This window comes from Megascapheus bottae, chromosome 1 (genome assembly GCF_031878675.1).
Source record: "Megascapheus bottae isolate mThoBot1 chromosome 1, mThoBot2.hap1, whole genome shotgun sequence".
NCBI lineage: Eukaryota > Metazoa > Chordata > Mammalia > Rodentia > Geomyidae > Megascapheus > Megascapheus bottae.
In genome coordinates this window covers 86625344-86652339 of record NC_143509.1, presented here as the reverse complement: position 1 = coordinate 86652339, position 26996 = coordinate 86625344, and the positions used below count along the sequence as shown (strand labels likewise).

The 26996-nt window shown below is 33.9% G+C and overlaps 1 protein-coding gene across 1 annotated transcript; it reads left to right on the top strand.

Annotated features, from left to right (window-relative positions):
* The first annotated feature begins 269 nt into the window (after positions 1–269).
* Lipi (lipase I) lies at positions 270–25747 on the top strand. The gene is made up of 9 exons (XM_090333196.1): positions 270–644; positions 3539–3647; positions 5149–5250; positions 5860–5949; positions 6786–6953; positions 8837–8944; positions 16971–17082; positions 22689–22865; positions 25361–25747. The coding sequence occupies exons 1-9, from the start codon at positions 348–350 to the stop codon at positions 25446–25448; spliced, it is 1251 nt and encodes a 416-aa protein (XP_090189322.1). The 5' UTR covers positions 270–347; the 3' UTR covers positions 25449–25747.
* The last annotated feature ends 1249 nt before the right edge of the window (positions 25748–26996 follow it).

Sequence of the window (26996 nt, the reverse complement as noted above, 5' to 3'; positions counted from 1 at the left end):
CTTGAACTCAGGGCCTGAGCATTGTCCTTGGGCTTTTTCCTCAAGGCTAGCCCTCTGTCACTTGAGCCACAGCACCATATCTAGCTTTTTCTATGTATGTGGTACGGAGGAATCAAACCCGTTTCTTTGTGCATGCTAGGCAAGCACTCTACCTCTAGGCCAAACTCCCGACCCCTCAGGTCTATATTTTTAACAGCATCAACGATTGAATATTATCTTCACACTTGACTTTTTTTAAATTTTCTTTTCTGATTTCAGACACTAAAAGACAATGCCTTGAATTCTCAAACCTAAATGTAAAGGATTCTTTAAAAGATCTGTTTGCTCCCAAAATAAAGATCATTCTGATGATGTATACAAGGAACAATCTAAAATGTGCAGAACCACTTTTTGCGCATAATAATTCACTGAACATTAACTTCAACATACAAAAGAAAACAGTTTGGATCATTCATGGATATCGACCACTGGGTTCTACTCCTTCCTGGCTTCCAAAGTTTCTGAGGATTTTGTTGAATGAAGAGGATGCTAATGTAATTGTAGTGGATTGGAACCAAGGGGCTACAACATTTATTTACAATCGAGCAGTAAAAAACTCAAGAAAAGTTGCTGAAAGTTTGAGTGAATCCATTCTACATCTTTTGGTAAGTCTGGAATTTTTATGCATTATATTCGTTATGTAAGATATGTTAAGCTATACACCAAAGTAGTGATAATTTTAATACTTTTTTGGTAGAATTTAGCGGTATTTCTTTGATATACTACTTTGTACAATTTTGTTTACTTGCTTCAAATGACTATTTCTACCCGAATGTCCTTCTTCTGATTTTTAAATAATCTTCAAAACCAGTTATTTATTATTCGCTTTTATTAAAAATACTGTAAGATTTTTAGAAATTATTTTTGAATCTCCCATGTTGAACTAAAGATAAAGCACTCTTCATGTGTGCCTTTCTTTTCCTCTTTCTTTCTTTCTTTCTTTCTTTCTTTCTTTCTTTCTTTCTTTCTTTCTGTTTTTTTGATGGCACTGGGGTTTGAACTCATGGTTTTGTAGTTGTTAGGCAGTCACTATACCTCATGAGCCACTAGCTTTTCTTGCTTTTGTTATTTTTCAGAATAGCATTTTCCTAGACTGGCTTTGGCCACAATCCTCTTACTAATGTATGGTGTGTACCTAGAATGACATCTTTCTACTGGTTGAGTTTTTAATGGTCTTATGCATTTTTTTTTGCCTAGATTTACCCTCAAACCAGAATCCTCCCAATCACAAAATTAGGATTATTTTTTATAAGCCACTACACTTGGCTAATTATTTGTTTGCATAAATTCTAAAGATATAGTTAATGTGTTTTATTTAGCAAAGTGTGTATTGTAAAATTAAAGGGAAAGTAACTTAAAAAGTAGCTACTTCTGCCAAATTCAAAGGACAGTTCTAGTCAGGGTTGAAATGGATCAAATAGTTTGAAGCAAGTTCTATGTTGTTTGTAGTTTTAATGATTCTTGGTTACTAAGTCAATGTTTATGGACTTTTATGTCTGTCCTGAGAAGTATGTGTCCTTAGAGAAAAGAATGTTCCATCTCTGGGCTTGAAATGTACACTTCACTATGTTGTTCTGAACTTTCAAATCTATGATAAAATTTAATGAGCATAGCAAATTTAAGGAGGTACATATAGTGCTTAGGAGTCAGACTAGATGGGTTCAGAGTCTGAGTCACCCACTTACCATCTTTGCAACTTTTTGAAATTTCTCAATATCTCTGTACTGCATTTCATTACACCTGTACTAAACATTTTATAATACTGTCTGTGTGAATATGTATAAATGTTATATATGTGTGTATGTAGTCATGTGGTGCTCCAATAAATGATGTTTAATAATTTTTAAATAATTGAATTTTCATTATTTTTTTCCTATCTTTGAAACTGGAGAAAACCATATTATATTTGTAAAAGCAGAAGTGATGATTGACTCCCTTAGGTTTGAGAGAATGTCTCTGAGTAATGTGAAAATGATTAGTTTATGTTAGAAAGTTTCTAAGTCTAGTTTTCCAGTAGTATGAAATGTTTCACCTCTTACTATAAGCCTTCTGCCATATCATTATGTAAGCACAATCATGTTGTTCTTTCAAGTCTCCTATTCCCAATATAAATTGGTAATGCCTACTGTCTCTTCCCTGTGCCTAATGGATATTCAACCTTAATCTCAGATTAGAGTCCATCACTGTCCAGATTGATAAGAGAAATGTGCCTTAAAATCCATCAGCATTATTTTATTATCTCTGAAGTAAAAAAAAAAACACGTTTCTAAGTTTCCTGTAATATTTGATGTACTGTGGTCATAAAGAAGACAGGCAGATTCATACAAATTTTGTTATCAAACTGATCTAGACTGTTGTGTCCATCCATTCAAGCCGGTTCAGTTCAGCTAGCTGAGCAAGTCAAGAGCAAGGTTGTAAAAGAAGTTGGGCTTAGTGACAGTCCACTTGCTGATTCCTAGATGACGTCTTCTCACAGTATCCTCACTTGGTGAAGATGGCAAATCTGTTCTTTCAGGGCACGATTCCCATTCTCGAATGCTCTAAACCCATGGCATAATCACCCTTCCCGAGGCCCACCTTCTCCATATAGCATCAGTTTATGTTTGTTTATTTGTCAGTGTGGGGCTTGAACTCTGGGCCTGGGCGCTGTCCATGAGCTCTTCAGCTCAAGGTAGCGCTCTACAGGGCCACTTCCAGCTTTCTAGTGGTTAACTGGAGATAAGACTTTCATGACTTTTTGTGCCTGGCTGGCTTTGAACTGAGATCTTCAGGCATCAGCCTCCAGGGTAGCTAGGATTTTAGGCATGAGCCGCCAGAGCTGGGCTATATACTGTCATTTTAAGAGTTAAGATTTCAGCATACTAACTTTTGGAGAATACACATATTAGGACATTAGCCAGTTGAAATCCACCTTTTCTCTTAAATTGTATGTGGTTTTGGGCAAGTCTTCAGCATGTGAGCCTTTTTATTTTGGTAAAATAGGAAATATTTAATGTTTATTTAGTATTTAATAAGTACCCTGCCCAATTTTATGCAAAATATTGACATGATTTATAGATGAAACTGTAATATAAAATGAAACATTATAGAGCACATATCAAAATACCTATCAAAAGTAAGCAATTAATAATTCTGATGAATATCTAATAATGCCTATTATTTTACAATAGTAATAAGATTATAATATACACTAAACAACTGCTGATTTGCAGTATTGTCATTATGTATATTGAGAATTACATGATTCTACATATGCCATCTTCAAAAATATAATAACAAGTCTTTCAGAGCTTTTGAATGAAAGTTTAATAATATGATTATAAATGAATAGAGACAAATCATGCATGTTATGGCATAAGCTGGACAAAGGTAAAATGATGTCAGAAGTATGAGGGTCCCCTCACTTTCTCTGGAAGTGGGTTAGTTTGAGAGTATTCATGCATGAGCTATAGCTTGTGATTACCTCCAAATGAAAAGAATGAAACTCTTTCAATTCCAGAAGCACGGAGCATCTCTTGATAATTTTCATCTCATAGGAATGAGCTTAGGAGCTCATATTAGTGGCTTTGTTGGCAAGATGTTTCATGGTCAACTTGGAAGAATAACAGGTAAAGCCATTTTTAAACATCAGATGTTATTTTATTTAAAATATAATAGACCACCAGTTAACAATAGACATTTTATGAACATTCAATTTTCCCTATATTATATTCAGGTATGAGTCCTTATCTTATTTAAAGTCTATAGTCTTGTTTGGTTCTGAATATGGCATAAGGTACTAAATGAGTATAAGAGGAAATGACCTCACAATGGAAGGGTACACTCTAAAAACTACAAGAAAATATGGCTACTGAATTGTTTTTATTTATTAGCTAAAATTTTAGCTATGCATTTATTTTTCACAAGCTTTGAGGTATCTAAAGGCTTTTAAACATTTTGCTCAAGTGTTAGAAGAATCAAGAAGGTTATATCTAATTTTGAAGGAAATCTGACCCCTAATTTCCCTTCTTATCATGGGAAAGTTATTCATGAGACTATTCACTAGCCAAACAAAGACACACTGGGTGGTGTGATGGTGATTTTTATGAGTAGAATACTATCCTTTTCTAATACTTTATGTTTTTAAGGAAATCTTGATATCTCTGTTTTTGGAAGATTTATAATATTGTCAGTTGTTAACAAAAATGTGATAAAATCTTTAGTTAGACTTTAAGAAATGATAGAAGAATAAGTTATTCATGAAAGTGTGGTCATACCATATTTAGTCTAATGTATTCTTTTAATAAAGCAGGCAAGTATTAGGGTTTAAAATGAGCCAATCTGGAGGTTCTAGGATAGAATAATTTGTAGGAAAAAAAGAAATAAATGAGCTGTTTAGCCAAATGACTATCTAAAACATGACTACATAAAACAAAGAAAATGATATAAGCTGAACAAGTTAAGTTTTATGGTCATTAAAACAGTTGTTTCTTCAAGTGTATAGATGTTTTCAAGTATCTTGTCCTTTTAATAGTCTTGAAAAATTCATGAGCATGAAATTTATTATTTATGCATCATTTGTATTGTAAGATACTACAGAAATATTCCAAAAAACAAAGAATTTTAACTCCATTTCATTTTCATTATAGTATTTGGAGCAGTTTTATGAGTAATAAGGGATAATGTTTTTTATGCGCTATACCACAGCTCATACAGTGTTGAGCATCTAAAAGACCTTTTAGACCTATAGATTTATCCAGAATAAACTAATGAATGGAGAACCAAGTGTTAGTTAGTGTGATATATTTGGTTTAGTTTTGTTTTCTGGAGGAAAAGTTTTTATAAATTTATGTTTATGTTTATAAATTTACAAATAAATGTTATTATAAATTACTACTTAAAATTCAAAAATATTTTATAATATCTTGTTATTGTATTTCTAGTATGCTTTAAACTGCTAAACTTTGAGCATTCAAATAATGAAGAAAATTGGTTATTTTTAAATTTAATTTACATTTACATATCTATATGTATGTGTGTAGGCATATGCATTTTCAATGTAATATTAATGCAAGCACACCACACAATGAGTCTTCATTACATAGTGGTTTCTTTTGTTTTCCACTTCAGGACTTGACCCTGCTGGTCCAAAATTTTCTGGAAAGCCACCAAATAGCAGATTAGATTACACTGATGCAAAGTTTGTGGATGTAATCCATTCTGATGCGAAAGGTAACAATAAATTACTGGTTCAGTTATTTAAAAGGGAATATAGACCCTGAGTGAATGAGGGTTGTAAGAGGAAAAAGATTACTAGATCTTTCTTAATGAGGTTGTGTATTACTCATGATATATTTTCTTTAAAAGGTTCTGAGATGAGGGGAAGGGGTGAGGGAGGGAAATGAAAAGGGGTATCAATGTTTGTGAAGTAATGCACCTTCTATCTGGTGAATATAATGTAAATATTCTATTAATTATAATAAAAATACAAAAAAATTTTTAGAAAGGTCATGTGATCATAAGCACTGATATTTCACACAAGACATAGAAAATTCTGTCATTCTCCTGACAGTCATTGGTTGCCATGTTTATCTCCCCTGATTAGTGATTTCTCCAGGTTTCTGTTTTGTACTCATTTTTCAAAGAATTAGCTTCACAACAATACCACAAAAATACAACTTAAAATATAGCTTTTATTTTCAGTTTAAAAATTGAATGATAAATTCTCAATGAATTTTTTAAACTTACTTTTATTATTGCCACTGATATAATAATGTGTACTTTGTGATTATTCACCTCCTCCTCCTCCTCCTTTTCTACCTCCTCTCTACTTTTTTTTAGGTTTAGGCATTCAAGAGCCATTAGGTCATATAGATTTTTATCCAAATGGAGGGAAAAAACAACCTGGCTGTCCTAAATCAATCTTCTCAGGTATGCAGATCATATTTTCCAATGTATTATATTTGGTTCATCTTGGTCTGTGATTCAGGAGAATTGTCAAAGAAAGGGTTTCATTCAAACTTGCTTACTTCATAAAGTGGATATAACATTTAACCATGATAGGAACTGTTAGGTTAGCATTCCAATGAACTTATTTTTATCATTTTGAACATGAAGAGAAATTTGAAATCATCAAGTAAATACTGGATTGGTAGAATCAGGAAACTTTAACATTTAACAGTAAATTCAACATTTACTCTCACCATACCTCCAGATGAATATATTTATAAACTGATTGGCGGTTGTCCTGTGTATGGAGAGATGGAGAACTACTTTAAATTTGGTGATTTGATTCTCAGTTTGCCCACAGTTTGGTGCTCAGGTTGCAGCTAGAGAAGTTTGATCAAGACAACCCGGCTATGAGGGGCTAAAATGGGAAGGGGGGCTATAAAGTTTCAGTGTAACTTGTTTCCATAGTCATTTCTGACACTTGATGGAAATCTTAAGTAGGAAGATTAGTTTAGAAAGGAGAAATGTTTAACTGGGTTAGTTAATGTATATACCATCACTATATGCACAGTCTGTTACTAAAATTATGTTATCTTTGCTATACTGTTTATTGCTTTCCAAAAATATGTTTTTAATCCCATAATAAATTTAAGCATTAGTCATACTGTTTGTTGGGTGGTTTGAGCTGGAAATATGTGTTGTAGTCAACATTTTTATATGTTATACTTAGGAAAGTAGAAGTTAATTTTCAACTTTGAAATTCTCTTAGCTTCTTTTAATACAGCCACAGTTATTGTGCTTTTTTTCTCATCCCAAAGGAGTGGAATATCTTAAATGTGACCATCAGAGAGCAGTTCATCTCTTCTTGGCTGCTTTGGAAACAGATTGCAATTTTATTTCCTTTCCTTGTGGTTCCTACAAAGAGTACAAGAGTAGTTTATGTGTGGACTGTGACAGTTTCATGAAAGACTCCTGTCCACGGCTTGGTAAGAGAGATTGCTACAATGATTGCAGTGAGAACTGGAGAGAGTCTAAGAAATTGTGATTTTCAAAAAGAATACAAGACTGTAGAGTATAGTGAACATGTAAACATCTGGTCTACAGCACAGGAAGATTTTCAAAGACAAAGAGTTCTAGAGATGAAGAGTGATTAAAAAAGGATGAATGCAACCTGACATTTTTTGAAGGGTTAAAATTGTGCTTTTAATTCTTTTTTCCATATATTTTTAATTGTAATTAATAGAAGGGTTACATTATATTCACCAGATAGAAGGTGCATTATATCACAAACCTTGATACACTTTCTCATGTCTTGGTCCCCATTTTTAACCCTCCCACCCCCACCCCTCTTCTTGTTTTCCCCCTTCCCTATCCTATTTCAAATAACCAAATACACATACATACAATATATCAGATAACAAGGTGAAATACTGTAACAATATGAGACAACTAAGGGATAGCAAAAGAGATGAGAGATAACATAGTACATTAAGGACAACAATCACTCATTCTATGGCTTTTGTTTCTATACCCTGGAGGTCCTTTCATTTAGCGTCATACTATATGGCCTTATATATCTAAGTTTTGTTCTATTGTAAATCTCTGTTAGGAGAGCCCAAGGTTTCTACTGATTATGACAAATGAGGGAAACCATTGAGCCTATATTCCTTTAAGTCTGCCTTACTTCACTTAATATGATTTTTTCTAAGTCATTCGATTTCCTTACAAATGGGGCGATGTTGTTCTTTCTGAGGTAATCTGACATTTTTATAGACAGTTTTTTTTTTAAGCAGGAGTAACTACATATTGAGAATATTAGGCAAGGCATGCCCTATGTAACCTTGGCAAAATTTTATATTTACAGATATTCCTCAAGTCTGAATGTGTTATTCATTTTCATATTTTGAAAATTGCCTTTCTTGGATTAACATTTTCTTATATATGATTTAGACTGGATATATTGATTATATTGATTGCTAAAGAGCATAGTGAGAAATCAATTTAAGCCTTTGAATTCTCAATTGAGTATTCTTTTTCCTATATTCAAATTTAAAACTTTTGGAGGGAATGTAAGAAAAAGAAACATTTATGGGGCCGGGAATCTAGCCTAGTGGTAGAGTGCTTGCCTAGCATGCACAAAGACCTGGGTTCAATTCCTCAGTACCACATACATAGAAAAAAGCCGGAAGTGGTACTGAGGCTCAAGTGGTAGAGTGCTAGCCCTGAGAAAGTCCAAGGACAATGCTCAGGCCCTGAGTCCAAGCGTAGGACTGGCAGAAGAAAAGAAGCATTTAAATATTTTCAGATTTAAGTAACGAATTCTATTAAGTATATAAGTATATGATATATGTTAAAATAGCACACATGCAATATACAAGTATCCACATGTATGAAAGTATGTTATATGTAATATATAATTATATGTTATTATACTCTTGCAAATATATTATATATTATATATGCATATGCACATAATCTTTATATGAATATATACATAGAGGCAATTGGAGAAACTATGGAGGTAAATCGTATGTTCAAATGTAATTAAGTTAGGCCTGTGAAAATGATGTAAAAATGTTGCCAGTAAAATTTTCATCTCAAGGCAGTGTAATATGAATCAAATGAGCTGTAATTCTATGAGGTATGAAAAGCTCAGATATTTGGGAAGTTCATTTATACATAAAACTTGATTTTATGTAATGCTATCTTTCTGGAAAACTGCTTTTTAAGTTATAAAAATCCATAATAATAACAATGAAGAGAAGGATAATAATGAAGTAATTTATGTTGAGTTTTATAGTCACTTATTTCAAAATCTTTGTATTATTTGAGAGAAGTTCTGTTATAGTGTTATGTTTCAAAATCTCAGGTTATCAACCAAAGCTATGGAAAGGAGATTTAAAAGATCTAAGAAGAGAAGGCTTGCCTCTGAGGACCACTGCATTTTTGGACACTACTGGCAAGAGTCCATTCTGTAGTAAGTTGTTAACATTTTTTTAATATTTTTTATTGTAATTAATAAAAGGGTTACATGATATTTGCCAGATAGAAGGTGCATTAATTCACATACATTGATACCCTTTCACATGTCTTGGTACCCATTACCCTTCCCCCCACCCCCTTCCCCGTCTTGGTTTTCCCCCCTTCCCTATCAAATTTCAAATAACCAAATACAAATAAATTCAATATATCAGATAACAAAGTGAGATACTGTAACAATATGAGATACCCAAGGGACAGCAAAGGAGATGAGAGATAACATAGTACATTAAGGACAACAGTCATTCGTTATATGGCTTTTGTTTCAATATCCTGGAGGTCCTTTCAATTAGGTTCATACTATATGGCCTTATATATCAAGGTTTTGCTCTATTACAGATCTCTGCTAGTAGAGCCCAAGGTTTCTACTGATTATGACAAATGAGGGAAACCATTGAGCCTAAGTTACTTTGAGTCTGGCTTACTTCACTTAATAGGATTTTTTTCTAAGTCTTTCCATTTCCTAACAAATGGGTCGATGTCGTTTTTTCTGGCAGCAGCATAGAATTCCATTGTGTACAAATACCACAACTTGTTGATCCACTCATCAACTGAGGGACATCTAGGTTGGTTCCATATCTTTGCTATGGTGAATAATGCTGCAATGAACATTGTTGTGCTAGTAGATTTAGTATGCCCTAGATTCTGGATGGTTGGGTAAATGCCAAGTAGTAGAATTGCTGGGTCATAGGGGAGTTCTATGTTTAGCCTTTTGAGGCACTGCCATACTGCTTTCCATAGTGGTTGAATGAGTTTGCATTCCCACCAACAGTGTGGTAGTGATCCCTCCTGGCCACATCCCCTCCAGCATCTGTTGTCATTTGTTTTCCTGATCCTGGCCATTCTAACTGGAGTGAGGTGGAATTTTAGAGTTGTTTTGATTTGCATTTCTTTTATGACCAGAGATGTTGAGCATTTCTTCATGTGTCTATAGGCCATTTTTGTTTCTTCTTCAGAGAAGACTCTCTTTAAGTCTTTGGCCCATTTTTTAATGGGATGGTTGTTACTTTGGAGATTAGTTTTGGAGTGATTCATTTTTTTGAGTTGTTGATATATTTTAGATATGAGGCCTTTGTCCATTGTTTGGTTGGTGAAGATCTTCTCCCACTCTGTAGGCTTCCTAATTAATTTACTAGCTATGTCCTTTGCCATACAAAAGCTCCACAGTTTATCCCACTTATCCAGCCTTTCTCTGATTTGTTGTGATTCTTGGTCCTTATTAAGAAAGTTTTGACCTGTGCCAAGGAGGCCTAGTGTATCTCCTATTCCTTTTAACTCATAGGCAAATTACCAATTCATCATGCAAATTTTCCACTTATTTGAAAGATTATTTGCATTCTTTCAGTTTTTGTTATGCTTGTTAAAATGTGGACAATTTGGATAAATTGAACAGGTCTAGAATATTTTTTAGATTAAAAATCCACAAAATTCATCAACAAATTTTTAGATAAAATGAACAGGATCTTATTTTTCAAAAAAAAACAGTCAAAGTATTGTTATCATCCCTTTTCTGGACTTATTACAGAACATAGATGTTAGAGACTGTAAGACACTTATTAAATGCCTAGATGTCCAGACTGTGTAGGTAGGTAAATCTATATACCTGGCAACATCTATTTGAGAACTTATATTTCTACCAAAAAGAAATAAAAGAAATGATCATCCTACCATATTTAGGCTTTGATAAGGGAAAAAAAAAAGCAATACAGGCATCTCATATAAACGTGTTCAGTAATTGAACTTTAAAAAGAAGTAGTAAAGGAAAAAGTTAATGTTTAGAAAGGAAAAAGATAGGAGTATAGTATAAAGAATAAAAGTTTTACTATGTGAAGAATCCTTCCTTCCTTTCTTCCTTCTTTTTTCCTTCCTTCCCTCCTCCCTTCCTTTCTTCTCCTCTCCCCCTCTCCCCATCCTCTCTCTGTTTCCTCTCTGTGTCTGTGTCTGTGTCTCTTTCTCTGGCTCTGGCTCTGGCTTTGTGTGTTTGTCTCTGTCTCTGTCTCTGTGTCACTCCATAATATTGCAGATTGACAACAGGTTCCTGAACTGTACTCTGTCACATAAACTATATCACAGCTCTTTGCTTGTTTAAAATTCATGTTTTTGAGATACATTTACATCAGCTTTCTCCAGGCTCTTCAACATGATTCTTCTCTCTTCTCCTTCCAAGTAGTTGGGAGTACTTAACTAGTAATAGTTAAGTAACAGTTGACCATCCCCTAGCTCTCAACCTTTCCTTTTGTTTATTTTTTTTACTGAAACACACTCTTCACTAGCAATTTCTACTAATCTTTTTTTTAATTTGGAAATATCTTTTTTTTCTTGTCTTTCCCCTTCCCTTCCCTATTTCAAGTAAACAGACTAATATATATACAATATAGCAGGGTACCTAAGTCAGATACAGTAACAGCATGAGATAAACCATAAAGAGAAAAGTAAGAGTGAAAAGAAATAACATAGTACATTAAGAACTACAATCACAAAGATAAAACCTCTTGTTTCTACACACGCAAAGCTTTTAGATTATGGCTGCTAATTGTTTGGGTTTTTTATTTTTTAATTTTTTAAATATATTTTATTGAAATTAATAAAAGGGTTACATGCTATTTGCCAGATAGAAGGTGCATTAATTCACATACATTGATACCCTTTCACATGTCTTGGTCCCCATTACCCTCCCCCCCACCACCACCCCTCATCTTGTTTTCCCCCCTTCCCTATCCAATTTCAAATAACCAAATACAAATATATCCAATATATCAGATAACAAAGTGAGATACTGTAACAATATGATATAACCAAGGGACAGCAAAAGAGATGAGAGATAACATAGTACATTAAGGACAACAATCATTCATTATATGGCTTTTGTTTCAATATCCTGGAAGTCCTTTCAATTAGCTTCATACTAACCCAAGATATTTGTTTAGTTAGTGATAGTCCAGGTACTTGAACTCAGGACCTGGGCACTGTCCTTAAACTTTTTTCTCAAGGCGAATACTCTACCACATTTGCGACACAGTTCCACTTCTAGCTTTTTAGTGATCCGTTGGAGGAAAGATCTCAACTCCTTTCTTTTTCAGGCTGAATTCTACCCACGATCTTCAGATCTCAGTCTCCTGAGTAGTAAGGATTATAGGTGTGAGCCACCAGTGCCAGCAAGGATTCAAACATCAAGATGTCTGAAACCTTAGCCCCATCTTAATGAATAGGAAATAAGTCTTGTATCACGAAGCTTCTGTGTAAACTGGATGCTTGATTGCTCAAGCCACCCAGAGACTGTATTCTGAGGATGGATGTCTTGAATAGCAGAAAAACAAAAACAAAAACTTAAACTACAGACTATGGATGTGAAAACTTTGCTTTAAAACTCTTTGTACACTTTGCAGATGGATGCTTTTTTCTTTTTTAAAAAATTCAAATTTTATGTTATTTTATTGTCAGGGTAATGTATAGAAGGGTTACATTTACATTTGCTAGGTAGTAGGTACCTTACTTCTCACACATTGACACCCTTTCTCATGTTTTCCTTCATATTTCTCTGATATGCAACATATCAGGGAACAAAGTCAGATATAGTAATAATGTGAGACTAACCAAAGGGTAACAAAGGAGAAGAGAAATGACAGTACAAGAACAGCAATCATACAAGATAAAGCTCTTGTTTCCATATCCTAGAGATCCTTTCATTTAGTCTTATTCTATATGACCTTATGTATCTAGGTTTTGAGCTATTGTACTCCTCTGATAGGAGAGTCCTAGATGTGTACTAATTATTACAAATGAGGGAAACTATTGAGTCTATGTTCCTTTGGGTCTGGCTTACTTCACTTAATATGATTTTATCCATGTCTTTCCATTTCCTTACAAAAGGACGATGTCATTCCTTCTGATGGGCAGCATAGAATTTCATTGTGTATAAATACCACATCTTCTGGATCTAATAATCTACTGAGGGGCATCTGGATTGGTTCTATATCTTCACTATGGTAAATAGTGCTGCAATGAACATCATTGTTCTAGTGGATTTAGTATGTCCTTGTTTCTGGATGAGTGGGTAAATGCCAAGGAGTGGAATTGCTGGATTATAGGGGCGCTGTATGTTTAGTGGCTTTTTTTTTGCCAGTCTTGAGGCTTGAACTCAAGGCCTGAGCACTGTCCCTGGGCTTTCTTAAGGCTAGACCTCTACCACTTGAGCTACAGCACAACTTCCAACGTTTTTCTATGTATGTGGTACCAAGAAATTGAACTCAGGCCATTGTGCATGGTAGTCAAGCACTCTACCACTAGGCCAAACTCCCAGCCCCATATGTTTAGTCCTTTGAGGAATCGCCATACTGCTTTCCAGAGTGGCTGAATGAGTTTACTCTCCCACCAACAATGTAGTAGCAAACCCTTCTGGCCACATCTCCGCCAGCATCTGATATTATTAGATTTCTTGATCATGGCCATTTTAACTGGAGGAAGGTGGAATCTGAAAATTGTTGTAATTTGCATTTCTTTTATGGCCAGATATGTCAAGCATTTCTTTCTATGTCTATAGGCCACTCTTATTTCCTCTTCGGAGAAGACTCTCTTTAAGTCTTTGGCCCACTTTTTAATGGGATGGCTTTTTCTTTGAAAATTTAATTGAGATTCTTTTGAGATTCAATTTTTGTAGCTATTGGTATATTTTAGATATGAGACCTTTGTGATATGGTTAGTGAAGATCTTCTCCCACTCTGTGGGCTTTCTAGTTAACTTGCTAGCTATGTCCTTTGCTATACAGAATCTCTGCAGTTTAATGCAGTCCCACTTATCCAGCCTTTCTTTAATTTGTTGTGCTTCTTGGTTCTTATTAAGAAAGTTTCAACCTGTGCCAAGGAACCTACTGTACTTCTAGTCCTTCTTGTAAAGTTTTCAGGGTGTCTGTTTTTACCTCAAGGTCTTTGTAATTAATCCTGGTGCAGGGTTACATAGAAGGATCCAACTTTAGTTTTCTGCAGGTGCTTATTAACCAGTTCTGCCAGCACCACTTGTTGAAGAGGTTGTCTTTCTTCCATCCTAATTTTTTTTTTGGTTCCCTTACAAAAGATTAGATGGCCGTAGATCTGTGGCTTGATTTCTGGGTCTGGGGTCCAATCCATGGTCCTGAGGCCTCTTGTGCCAGTAGGGCTCTGTAATACAGTCTAAATTTTGTTATTGCTATTTTTCCAGTGCTGTTCTTTCTGCTAAAAACTGTTCTTTTCTCTAAGGGGTTTTTTGTTATTCCATATAAAATTTTGGCTTGCCTCTTCTATTTCTTTAAAGAATGACATTGGGATATTGATGGGTATTGCATTGAAGTGTAGATAGCCCTCAACAGGATTGGCATTTTCACTATGTTAATTCTTCTAATCCAGGAGCATCCTGGGAGGTTTTTCCACTTCCTCAGTTCTGCTTTAATTTCCATTTAAAATATCTTTATCTTTCTTTTCTTCAGGAATGAAAATACAGGTCAAGGTAGAATTTTTGTTTGAAAACTTTTTATGTTAAGTACTTCAAATATACTTATCCTCATTCTTCCACATAAATTTTCTGTTGTTTTCCATTTGTCGTCAATCTAATTCTTCCTTGAAGAAAATGTATATTTCTTTTCCAACAGGTTTTTTAATTTGTTAAAGCTTTCTTTTCTTTCTTTCTTTCTTTCTTTCTTTCTTTCTTTCTTCCTTCCTTCCTTCCTTCCTTCCTTCCTTCCTTCCTTCCTTCCTTCCTTCCTTCCGTTCTCCCTCCCTCCCTCCCTCCCTCCCTCCCTCCCTCCCTCCCTCCCTCCCTCTCTCTCTCTCTCTCTCTCTCTCTCTCTCTCTCTCTCTCTCTCTCTCTCTCTCTTTCTTTCTTTCGTTCGTTATTATTATTTCCAGTCCTAGGCTTGAGCTCAGGGCCTGAGCACTATCCTTGGACTTTCTCAAGGCTAGAGCTCTACCACTTGAGCCTCAGTACCACTTCTGGCTTTTTTCTATGTATGGGGTACTGAGGAATTGAACCCAGGTCTTTGTGATGTTAGGCAGGCACTCTACTACTAGGTCAAACACCTGGCCAATTTTTATTTTCCAATATTATGTATTTGTTATGTTAACTACTAACTCGGGAGGCTAAGATAAGAAGACATCAATTCAAAGCCAACCTGGACAAAAATGTTCTTGAGACTTTGTTTTTTTCATCCAAATATCACCCTAAACTAGAAGCTCAAATGGTAGGGTGATACCCTTGGAGAAAAAGTAAACCCTGAGGTTTACTATTGAATAGCACCCATGAGTGATACACACAGATAGAGACAGAGACAGAGACAGACAGACAGACAGACAGACAGACACACACACACACACACACACACACACACACACACACACATACAGAGGAAACAGATGAAAAAATGGTGTGTGCTAATTAGTTGTTCTTGACTTACTTTGATATAGAAAATTCTTTCCTGCTAGATATTCTTTAAAGATTTATGGGGACCATGGTATGAAGAAGAGTATCAATGTATGTGATGTAATGCACCTTCTATCTGGTGAATATAATGTAACCCTTCTATTAATTACAATAAAAAATACATGAAAAAATATTTACCATTGGAATAGTTTGGATTCCCTCTATCGCCAAGACTTTAGTACTATAATCCTGGAATATCTTTACCTAAGTAGTTAGGAGTCCTTTACTAAGTGAATATGGTTGACTTAATTTCCACATTACTGAGACTTTTGTTTGTTCTTAGGGAACTTCTTTTCTTTTTTGAGGGGGTAATTAAAATTTTTTATTGACCATAAGTATTTGCGGTTATCAAAACTTTCACCTAAAACAGGGGTTTCAGTTTGGTGGAATTTATTTTCTTTTTTTCCATATAATTTTTATTGTAATTAATGGAAGGGTTACATTACTTTCGCCAGATGGAAGATGTATTACTTCACATACACTGATACCCTTTCTCATGTTTTGGTCCCCATTTCCCTCCCCCCACCCCCACCCTCATCTTGTTTTCCCCCTTTCCTATAGGGAACTTCTTTTCTTTCCTGTTTTTCTATTTAATACACAGAGAACCAGAGCAGTATGCTTGCTTATTTGTTTGTTTTTATCAAACTAATTTTGTTTCAATAGCTGCTAGGTTAAACCATTACCATACTGAACTGACAGGTAGGATTTTTATACCTCATTTTTAAGATTTATCACTAACTGATAAATATATGAACTAAGCAAATATATTCCCCATTGGCCAAATAAATACTTCTAGATCATATTATTTGCCTATAAAATGGGAGACTAGATTCTGTCTATGTATGTATATTTTTATATGTATAAAACAAAATAAAATTTGTGAATAATGCATGGGTGTATCTGACTTTGTTACTTGGTGTATTGTATATATGTTTATTTGTTTATTTGAAATAGGGAAGAGAAGGGGAAAAAACAAGATGATTGGGAAGGGGTGGAGGAGAGAAGTGGGACAAAAACATAAGAAGGGGTATGGATGTTCAAGAAGTAATGTACCAACCAGGAAGTAGCTCCTCAGGAGACTGAGAGCTGAGGATTGTGGTTCAAAGCCAGCCTGGGCACTAAAGTCAGTGAGGAATCTTACCTCCAATTAACCATCAGAAAACAGGAAGTGTTGCTGTGGCTCAAGGGGTAGAGTTGATAGACTGAGTTGAAGAGCTCAGGGACAGCGCCCAGTGCCAGAATTCTAGCCTCACAACTAACATAAAAAAAAGAAAAACAAGTAAGATACCCAATACCTGATGAATTTAATTATACATTACCCCAACAATACAATATAATAAAAAGGTTGCTATAGCACCATAGACCCATTTTTTTATTGGTTTGTGAAATCAGTCAACTTAAAGTTATGTTTTCTACTACATTTAAATCAGTTGGGTATCCCCCCAACAATAGATCTAAATGATTAATAAGATGAACCAAAGATAATATATGGGAACTTCTTTATTTCTCTTTTGTAGGCTATTATTTTGTTCTCAGTATCACTGTCCTAGATGAAACTATGATGGATGGCTCTATTTCATTTAAGTTATTAAACCAACATGGAGTGTTTGAAAATCCAAAGATCTATGAGTAAGTATTTTGTGGTATGTTCTTTTTTCATAATTGAAAATGTTCTTTTGGGCTACAGCTTTGGCTCAGCAAGAGCGCCTGCCTCATGAGTGCAATGTCCTGAATTCAAAACCCAGCATTGACAAACGAATGAAAATATTCTTTTTTTAGGTGCTCAGTTCATCTGATAATCCAAACAGCCTGAATTTTTATATGGCGAATATTAAAATATTACATATTGAAAGAATTTCATGTCATTCTACTTTATTCTAAAGAGGGTACCAAATATGAAATAGACTAAATTTGTTTTATATAGCTCACAATTGTTAAGTTAGATTAGAGTTTTTGTGTTATTTTCAGTACTAATTTTAGTAATTTCAGTATTATCCTTAACTTCCTTGACGTTTTCTCTAATTTTCAAATGCTGTACTAAAAATTATGTAAATAGTTTTTTAATAGAACTCATAACTGAGCAACCCAAATTTGCTTCTCTAAAGAACTACTCCCATGCACAATGCTCTCAAATATTAATGGTGAGATAGTTTTGGATAAATGTAGTATTGGGTACATATTTTAAGGTTGCCAAATAATATTAAAGCTCGTTCTTACATAGATTAGGAAGTAACCTAGTATATACATTGCATATATATTTATTTATTTGAAATAGGTAAGGGAGGGTAAAAACAAGATGATTGGGAGGGGATTGGAGAGAAGGGGGACAAAAACATGAGAAGAGGTGTCAAGGTTCGAGAAGTAATGTACCCATTATCTGACAAATGTAACTGTAACCCCTCTATACATTACCCTGACAATAAAATACACTTAAAAAATAAATTCTTACAAATGATTCAATGTCGTTCATTCTGACAGCAGCATAGAATTCCCTTGTGTATAAATACCATATCTTGTTGATCCATTTATCAACTGAGGGGCATCTGGATTAGTTCCATATCTTTGCTATGGTAAATAGTGCTGCGATGAACCTCATTGTGCCAGTGGATTTAGTATGTCCTTGTTTCTAGACGATTGGGTAATATTGTTACAATATTTCACCTTGTTATCTGATATATTGTATATATGCTTATTTGGTTATTTGAAATTGGATAGGAAAGGGGGGGACAAGATGAGGGGCAGGAGTGGGGGGAGGGAAATGGGGACCAAGACATGAGAAAAGGTATCAATGTTTGTGAAGTAATGCACCTTCTATCTGGTGAATATAATGTAACCCTTTTATTAATTACAATAAAAGCATATGGGAAAAAATAAACAGGAAAGTAAAACAAAAAATAAATTCTTAAAGTAGGTATTGGATGTTTACAGAATGATATAAACATACATATGTAAATTAAGAAATGTTTTACTTGTGAGTTAGAAGACACAAGTCTCACACTGCTGATGCATTTTATTTTGCTGTGATTGAACTTAACAAGTTTTTGGAATAAATTTTTCTTGCCACTGATGACATTGGAATTTTAGGAGGAAGTTTTGGTATCTCTAAAATGTACTGTTGTCTTAAGTGAGTTACAATACTAGAATTGGAAAATGTAGGAACATTGATATGTGAAGGGTGTTTAACCTGAATATACTAACATAAAGATCTATACAGCCATTTAGTATGAATCAAGAAACATATTTTCCTGTTTATTAATTTGTACATACAATGCTAGCTTTAACTTTAAGGTAATATTAATATTTAAAATTCAAAAGAGCTTAAAATATAAACAGTTTTCTTGGCTCATAGAAGGTACGTTTTGTTTAGCAGATAAAAATTATAAGCATTGAATTCCACAATGAAATGTTTATATTGAAATTTTACTGAAATTTCTGTGTAATATAACATATTTTCCAAAGTGATTGCCATGATCATCCTAAGTAATAATTCTCTGGGTTTAAAGCTAGATATTTAAAAGAGAAAAATGAACATACATTAAATATTATATATAATTTTCTTATTTTTAAAGCACTCCCTATAACTTAGTGCTGGGATGAAATTGATAGTATAGAGAATTAATTCTTGCTTTTCCTTTTAATTCACCTCCTTTTAGTTACTTAAAGAAGATAAAATAATCTCAGTAAGAATTCCAAACCAAATTCTTCATTTGCGTGAAATGCATGTCTCATAAGAAGAAATACAAAGTTTTTTTCATTGGATTTTTAGATGCATGTCAAGTATGTTTTAGTGGCAAATACTCTTCTGAATTAATTACTTTAAATTCCTTAAAGCTGTTTATAATTGCACACTATTTAAAATTATTATAACTACATCAGGCATATATATCCATATATGCATGTGATTCCATCTTCCTTTTATTTAGACTTCTCAAAAATATGCTTTATTAGCTTTTGAATTAATTTATATTATTTATCACAAACTTATTCATCTATCTTATGTAATGGGTCCTCAAACTAAAATAGAAAATGCTATTGTTCTCAAGGAGATCATAAAGGACAGATGGAGGCAAAGGCAAAACTGCGTCTCTGAGTAGAAAGTTTTATGTTAGATTATCACTTAATATGCTGTCAGCTCACAGAGTAGAAACAAGGATGCTTTTGAAAGTAAAGCAATGCTGTGTGGAAACAGAAATTTCTTTCAAAAATCATAGAGATAGTTAAGCACCAAATTCACAAATAGCACACAGACTACAGTTGTTCAGGCTTGTCTAGAATGGGAAGCAAGTATGGCCTGATGTATTTTACAAGTATATAAAGATGATGAAATAATGATGTGTTGCATCATGCTTAAGCTTGTACATTTTTCATTAAGGAATATGAAATATATAACCATGCATACTTGTTAAAACCTGTCATCTTAAGTCTGATTATTTGCTTTAATTTTTTATATTATCTTGGCAATGAACTATAATTTAGATGCTGATGTGCCATAGAATGTCGAGTGACCTTTTACTCCCCCTTTAAGAAGAGAAAGTATTTTTCATCTGATTGTGAATGATGGTGTCATTCAATTAACATTGGGACCATGATTCGGGCCCATCTTTTTGCTTACCATTTTCGTCCTCTTCAAAACTCAGTGTCACTAAAACCATCGCAGGGTGATTCAAATCAGTTTAATACGGCATGTTAAACAAAGGGGTATCGGTATTGAATTCCAAGATCAGAATGGTCCCTTCAATAGATTAATAAGAAGAGATGTGCTGACTGAATGGTACCAGATGGGAAAAATGGCTTATATTGTATTCACAAGAAAGACAGTGGGGAACCTACACTTAGCCAGACAAACAAGGGTAAGGTAGATTCCAGAAGTGTTTAACGTTTTCAGAAAGTTGAATGGTATGTTTTGTATTATTAATTAGATATTGGAGATTGAAAATAAACTAATCAAACATTCTTAGGTGTTTAATATTGTTTTTTTTTTAAGAAAGGGATTTGAATCATGGGGAGGGAGGTAGATGAATGAAGAAAGTGGGGAGAATGAAGTCCTAAAATTCCATGCATAATCTACAAAATTAAGAAAATTGAGAAAAGGGATGGGATTGGGAGAGATGTGGTTAATGGTGAAAGGGGTGACATTAATCAAGGTACATTTTTATATTGTATTCATAAACTGCCTTTGTTCAGTGACAACTATTTTGCACAAAGATCGCAGCACTTCTCTGTACTATCCTGGGAGACATATGGAGAACCTACAATTTTATCATTCAATACAACAATATTTTAAGGGATGCTACAGGCCGGTAACTATGCTAAGAATTGGGAATAAAATTCCTGACATATTAGATCTCTGTCCTTATACAATTCAGTCTAGGGCAGCAGGCAGATTTTAATTTAATAATACAAATAAAACGAAGATATCCATCTTTCCTCTGGCCTAACAACTTTTAATGATTATCTACGTTGAGCTCAGTGGAATGCTAACTATTAGTCCAAAGAGGCAGGATTCTCATTTAGCTTAGAGCATAATGAGGGACATAAAGATGATTATATGGTTATAAAATTCTATGAATAATATATCTCCTTGAAAAATGTCTTGAAGCAAATGATAGTGTGCATAGAAACTTAAGTCAGGGGATATGTTTTTATGGGATCCTTAAGTTTTTTATACTGATATTTTGTATTAGTTGAGGTTCAAATGATGGGCAGGATCAATGCAATACTGCATTCTAACTTCTAATAAGTTAAAAAAATATGAAACCTGAAGGATCACTGCTGGCGCTGTCAGAAGATTATGCTTGAAATTAGAGATGGGGAAAGCAAGTGAGCATCTACATATTGAAGTAAACATAGTGTAAACATGTTGTATTCAGTAACAGTATTCAGTAAACATGGTGTATTCAGTCACCAGGCACATGGAAGTTTTCTAGTATTTTATTTAGAGTAGTCGAGGTCAAGATCGATTTTTATATGGAAAAAAGAATTATTTGGAAAAGTTATTTCTATCTCCATTTCCTGCTCTATTTTGGAATTGGTGAGGGGATATAGGATTTTGAAATGAATAGGCAATTATGGATTCAAAGAAGATTCAAGATGTTTGTTGAGCAAAGTCATATTTTTGACCAGTTGGATGTGGGAATTAAAAGAGAAGACTAGTGTGATGATTGGTACTTTCCATGTGATAAGGAAATGTGAAAGTTTAAATATCACACTTCAGTTTTTTCTTTTTTGATGATAAGGGAAAATGATTGGCAGGATACGGCATTTAAAGTAGAATTTATTCTACTTTAGGCATGCTTGAGGCATGCAAATGGCCTCATGGAAACCAGTGGATTGGGAAGAATTAGGAAGCAGAAGGGCATACATGTAAAAGACAAACACGGTGGTGTTGCTTTCCAGCTCCGTATCTATTAACTCTATGACTTCAGAAAAAGCATCTGTATTCTTTGATACTCAGTTTTTACTTATGTAAAATCGGAATGTTTCATGGTATAAGAAATTATAAGGTAGTGAAATAAGGATAAGTATGGGAGGGCTGGGAGTTTGGCCTAGGGGTTAAAGTGCTTGCCTAGCATGCACGAAGACCAGGGTTCGATTCCTTGGTACCACATACATAGAAAAAAGCCAGAAGTGGTGCTGAGGCTCAAGTGGTAGAGCTGTAGCCTTGAGAAAGTCCAAAGACAGTGCTCAGGCCCTGAGCTCAAGCCCAGGACTGGCAAAAAAAAAAAGGACAAGTATGGGAAGCATTACTACAGTTCTATGTTCTTTGTGAATAGTCATAAAATTATAATTCATAAATTGCTACCATACTTTTGGGTGTTGAACCATTATAGATTACTTCTTTATTTAAAAATATTTGACAAATTGTGACAGAAAAAATATTTAGGAGGTCCTAGACTATGAAATGTAACAATTGAATAATCTAAAAGAGGATATATAAGATGACCAATTTTAGAGAAATTTATAATCCAGGCATTCATTCAGAAAGTCAAGATAACTCACTTTTTAAATGTAATCTTAAATGTTTACATATGGGACTGAATATATTGTTACTATTATTTTATGGTTTTAAATTATTACTTAAATTATTTGAGTAAGCATTTTGGCACATTGTTTTCTGTGGCATTTTCCATAAATATTTTTCCTCGCAACTTGTCTTATTAAAATGGTGTTGATTTTACAATTAAATTATTGCAAATATTGTGATTATTCTGATTATATTTTTTGTTGTTGTTTAGAAAAAGCAAACCATTTGACAAACTTCAAGAAGTGAAGATTCTAGCTCAATTTCTAAATGACATTGCGAATATTTCAGGCATTGCTTTGACATATTCCCAGGGTTCAAATCTGCAATGTTCCACCTGTCAATACAGAATACAGAGTCTTGTGTTAAAATCACTTACATATCCTGAAAGGTAAGGAAATAGAATATTAGCCTATTAAGTAACAGTTTAGGAATACAAAGGCAAATATGTGTTTCTTTTTATTTATTTATTTATTTTTAAATTTTTTATTGTAATTAGTAAAAGGGTTACATGATATTTGCCAGATAGAAGGTGCATTAATTCACATACATTGATACGCTTTCACATGTCTTGGTACCCATTACCCTCCCCCACCCCCCCCACCTGTCTTGGTTTTCCCCCTTCCCTATCAAATTTCAAATAACCAAACACAAATAAATTCATATATCAGATAACAAAGTGAGATACTGTAACAATATGAGATACGTGTTTCTTTTATCTTTCAGACCATACTGTTCATAGAGATCAGAATATGCAAAGGTTAAAAAGTATGTAATTTTTTATTTAGATAAAATTTAGTTTGGAATCACATTAACATACATAAAGAAAACACATTCATGACCAATACATAAGACACATCAAAGATGAAATTTTGAGACAAACTGATTCCTCAGGTATTCAGAAATTATTTCTTATATATGATATGCATTGACAGAGTGACTGTGTTTTTAAATATAATTTAGTTATTACTATTATGGTGTCATTCAGAAGGGTTACCATTTTATACTTTTTTGAGGACAATGTTGCCCCTTCCTTTCAGCTTTTTTTTTTTAAACCATTTAGATAGTATCCAAAAGTTTGGAGCTGTAAAGTGAAATACATGGTCACAGAGCTAGAAATGATCATGACTTACACTGATATTCTTTCTCCTAACTTTTTTCCTTTTGTTCATAAAATAAGCAAGTCCACTTCATCTGTTCTATCTGAGATTCTTCAGATCTCTAGCAATTCCAACAAGAGGTTCACTTTTCACACTTGAGTTTTGTCATCTTTCTTAGTTTGCTAATTCCTTTTTTTTTTTTTTTTTGCTTTTTGTTTTAGCTGTCTTGGGGCTTGAATTCAAGGCCTGGGTACTGTCCTAGGGCTTTCTCAAGACTAGCACTCTACCGCTTGAGCTACAGTACCACTTCTGGCTTTTTTTGTGCGTGTGGTACCAAGGAATCAAACCCAGGGCTTCTACACTAGACAAGCACTCTACCACTAGGCCACACCGCTGGCCCAGTTTGCTCATTTTATCACAAGTGTTTCCATTCCTATCAAAATAGGACACATGCTCTTGTGATGTTTTTATCACACACTTAATATGCTATTCTTAAATGCTTGCAGGTATGTGAGGGTAAGAAAATACTTATATACTGTTGATAAGAATATAGTTATTCTAACCTCTATGGAAATAGTTTGGAGGATCTCTTAAAATTGAAATGAGATGTACCATATGATTCAACTATATCACACCTAGGTATAGCACCAAAGGAATCAAGTCAGCATAAATTATACAAAGTGGCCAAAATGAAATCAAACTAACAGACTAGGTATAAGTCAACAGATGAATAAAGAAAATATTTATGAACTATTATTTAAATTATTTAATAAGTATTTTGACAGAGTTTTCTGGGGTATTTTCCATATAGATAAGTCTCTGTAATTTGTTTTCATTGAAACTATATTGATTTTAGAATTAAAGTATTCCAGATATTGCTATTATGCCAGTTGAATGTCAGTATAAATATATCTGCCTGTCTCTCTTTATATCTGTTTTAGATGAGATCTATCTACATATCTATATCTGTATCTGTAGATACACGTGCATATCTAGATGAGATCTATATCAATCTATATCCATAGTGAGATTTTGGAAAAGCATCTAAATGCAAATTCATCTCGTACTTCTGGTAGGATAATATATAGCCATTCATATATCAATAAACTACTGTTGTGAGGACAAAAAAACTAGGGATAATTTAGTAGTGCTTTGCCTTCACTTGAAAAAAAAGTGGGCCAAAATATATGGATATTTTAAGAGATTCAAGCCAGGCTGGATCCCCTGTTATTATCACACCCCATCCTCTCATATTGGTGGTTGTTTGCTCACTCTAGAATGTTTCTGTCCTTGAAATTCAATGGCCACCCCCCTCCCCCAGCAAGATTTTACAGTAAAATGCCATTTGCTCAAAGAAGCCTTTGCTTCCTATTCTATTTACAATTGTACCCAACAGCCCTACCACATCTGACTCCTGTACCTCGCTTTTTTCTTACTTTTCCTTTATTTTAAAGTTAAATTTGAATGTACTGTTTACATTCCTTTCCTTGGAGGTGGTCAGAATAGAATAGGCCTGGCCACAGATAAATTGAGTTCAATGATTTCAGCAGCCAACTTTGCCTCCCATGCCATGCATGCATTTCTGTGAGACAATGGAGAAAAAAGTTAAAGAAACTTTTTCCTTTTGCATAGGTTTTAAGAAGTGATTCTCTGCACAGCAAATTGAGGAGACTGGAATTGGTTCTGTTGCAACTCCTAGCATAGGCTCTGTCTATTCTAATATTTAGATAAAAAGGAAGGAAATTTTTCTGTAGTATTAAAATTTACTTTTCATTATCTTTCACAGGGTACCATTTTGCAGATATGATTTTGTACTAAAAGAAAAAAATGAAGTATTTCTTCAATCAGACACATGTGCAGTACAGAATATTTGAGTACCTTCATTTGCCAAAATTAAGCTTGTTGGAAATGAAAGAACTCATAAATGAGAATAATGTAATTAGTATTTATTGTAGAATGCATTGTGTAATCTGGGATTCAGATATATTTTGAGAATCAAAATTAAGAAAATAAGTGGACATGGTGATGGATTCCTCTAAACTCAGCCTTCTGAAAGTTGAGATAGGAGTTAGTTGAGTTACAGTCTGGGCCTTCCTTGGTAATTCCAGGCCAGACTGTGCTATATAATAATTGCTTATCTTAAAAAACTAGCCAACTAAACCACCCTCCCCAAAATTTTAATGGACCTTAAAAACAGAAACAAAAATAAATATGCATATGTGAAATGATTCTTACCTAAGCGCTTTATTTCTGTGTACCTTATTTGCTTCCTGTGTCATTATTGACCACTGAATATGTGACTTAGTTATTTACATTACTAAGTAAGTATGTTAGAGACATTTTCTAAAATGAAGAATCATAAATAATTAACTGCATGGCTAACCACTACGATTGTGCATTCTCTCTACAGAAGTAAAAGAAATTAAACTTCTAAGTTTGAAAATATGTCATATTGAAAAATAAATTGGACTATTGTCTACATTTTTTTAAAGAATGCTTAGCAAATAAAGTTAATTTCTATGCTGTTATTTCAGACCTTTCAGTCACCTACATATTTTTGTGAATATGGTGTCAAGGAAGTACTTTGAAAAATATCTTTCCATAATGATAGCAATAATAACACAAACAGTAATCAACATATGCATCTCTATGTTCTTATACCAGAGGAGTACATTTAGTCCTGCAAAACTCATGATGCTAATCTTGTTATGGACATTGATGAGAAAAAAATCTTGGAGACATTAACTTTTCCAAAATCCACCCAGAACCAGAATTCAAATCTGAGTATATAGTTTTAATTATTGACTAAAATCTTTCTTTAAAAGTGTGTGGAGAATAAATATGGTTCAAATTCTGTATATATTCATGAAAATGAAAGGAAAGTGTCAAGACTGTTTGGAAAAGAGTGGAGGATGAAGAAGAGTGATTCTTGAAGGTTGAGGACATAAGTCTGATTAAGGTGTATGGTAAGCACACAAGGAAATGTCAAAATGAAATTTCTGTACAACCAATTTATTCCAATCAGGAAATATTAAAATTAAAATTTAAAAGGTGGGAAATATTAAAACCATTATATAAATTGTAAAAATGAAACCATTAACTGTATCTAAACATCCTTGCCTACTTCAATTTATTTGCAAAGCTCAGGAATTTCCACTGCCACAGTTTTTTCTCACTTATGCTCAAAATCCCCATGTTTGTTCTTCCTAAGAACAATATCAAGTCCTGTCAGTATTTACTCACTTATTGTCTAGTATATTCGGTTTCTAGGGTTGTCATGACAAAAATACTACAGCTAGGTTATTTTATGAATGAGAAATATATTTGTTCATAGACCTGGAGCCTGAAAGTGCAGCATAAAGCAATTTGCAGATTTAGTTTCTTGGGAGGCCTCTCTTTCTGGCTTCCATCTTGTCCCCTCC

Excerpts from the sequence above, each read along its gene's own strand:
- Lipi (XM_090333196.1), top strand. The coding sequence starts at position 348 with ATGATGTATACAAGGAACAATCTAAAATGTGCAGAACCACTTTTTGCG. Across the intron at positions 5,251-5,859 it reads AATCCATTCTGATGCGAAAG|GTTTAGGCATTCAAGAGCCA; the intron begins GTAACAATAAAT and ends ACTTTTTTTTAG. Across the intron at positions 5,950-6,785 it reads TCCTAAATCAATCTTCTCAG|GAGTGGAATATCTTAAATGT; the intron begins GTATGCAGATCA and ends CTCATCCCAAAG.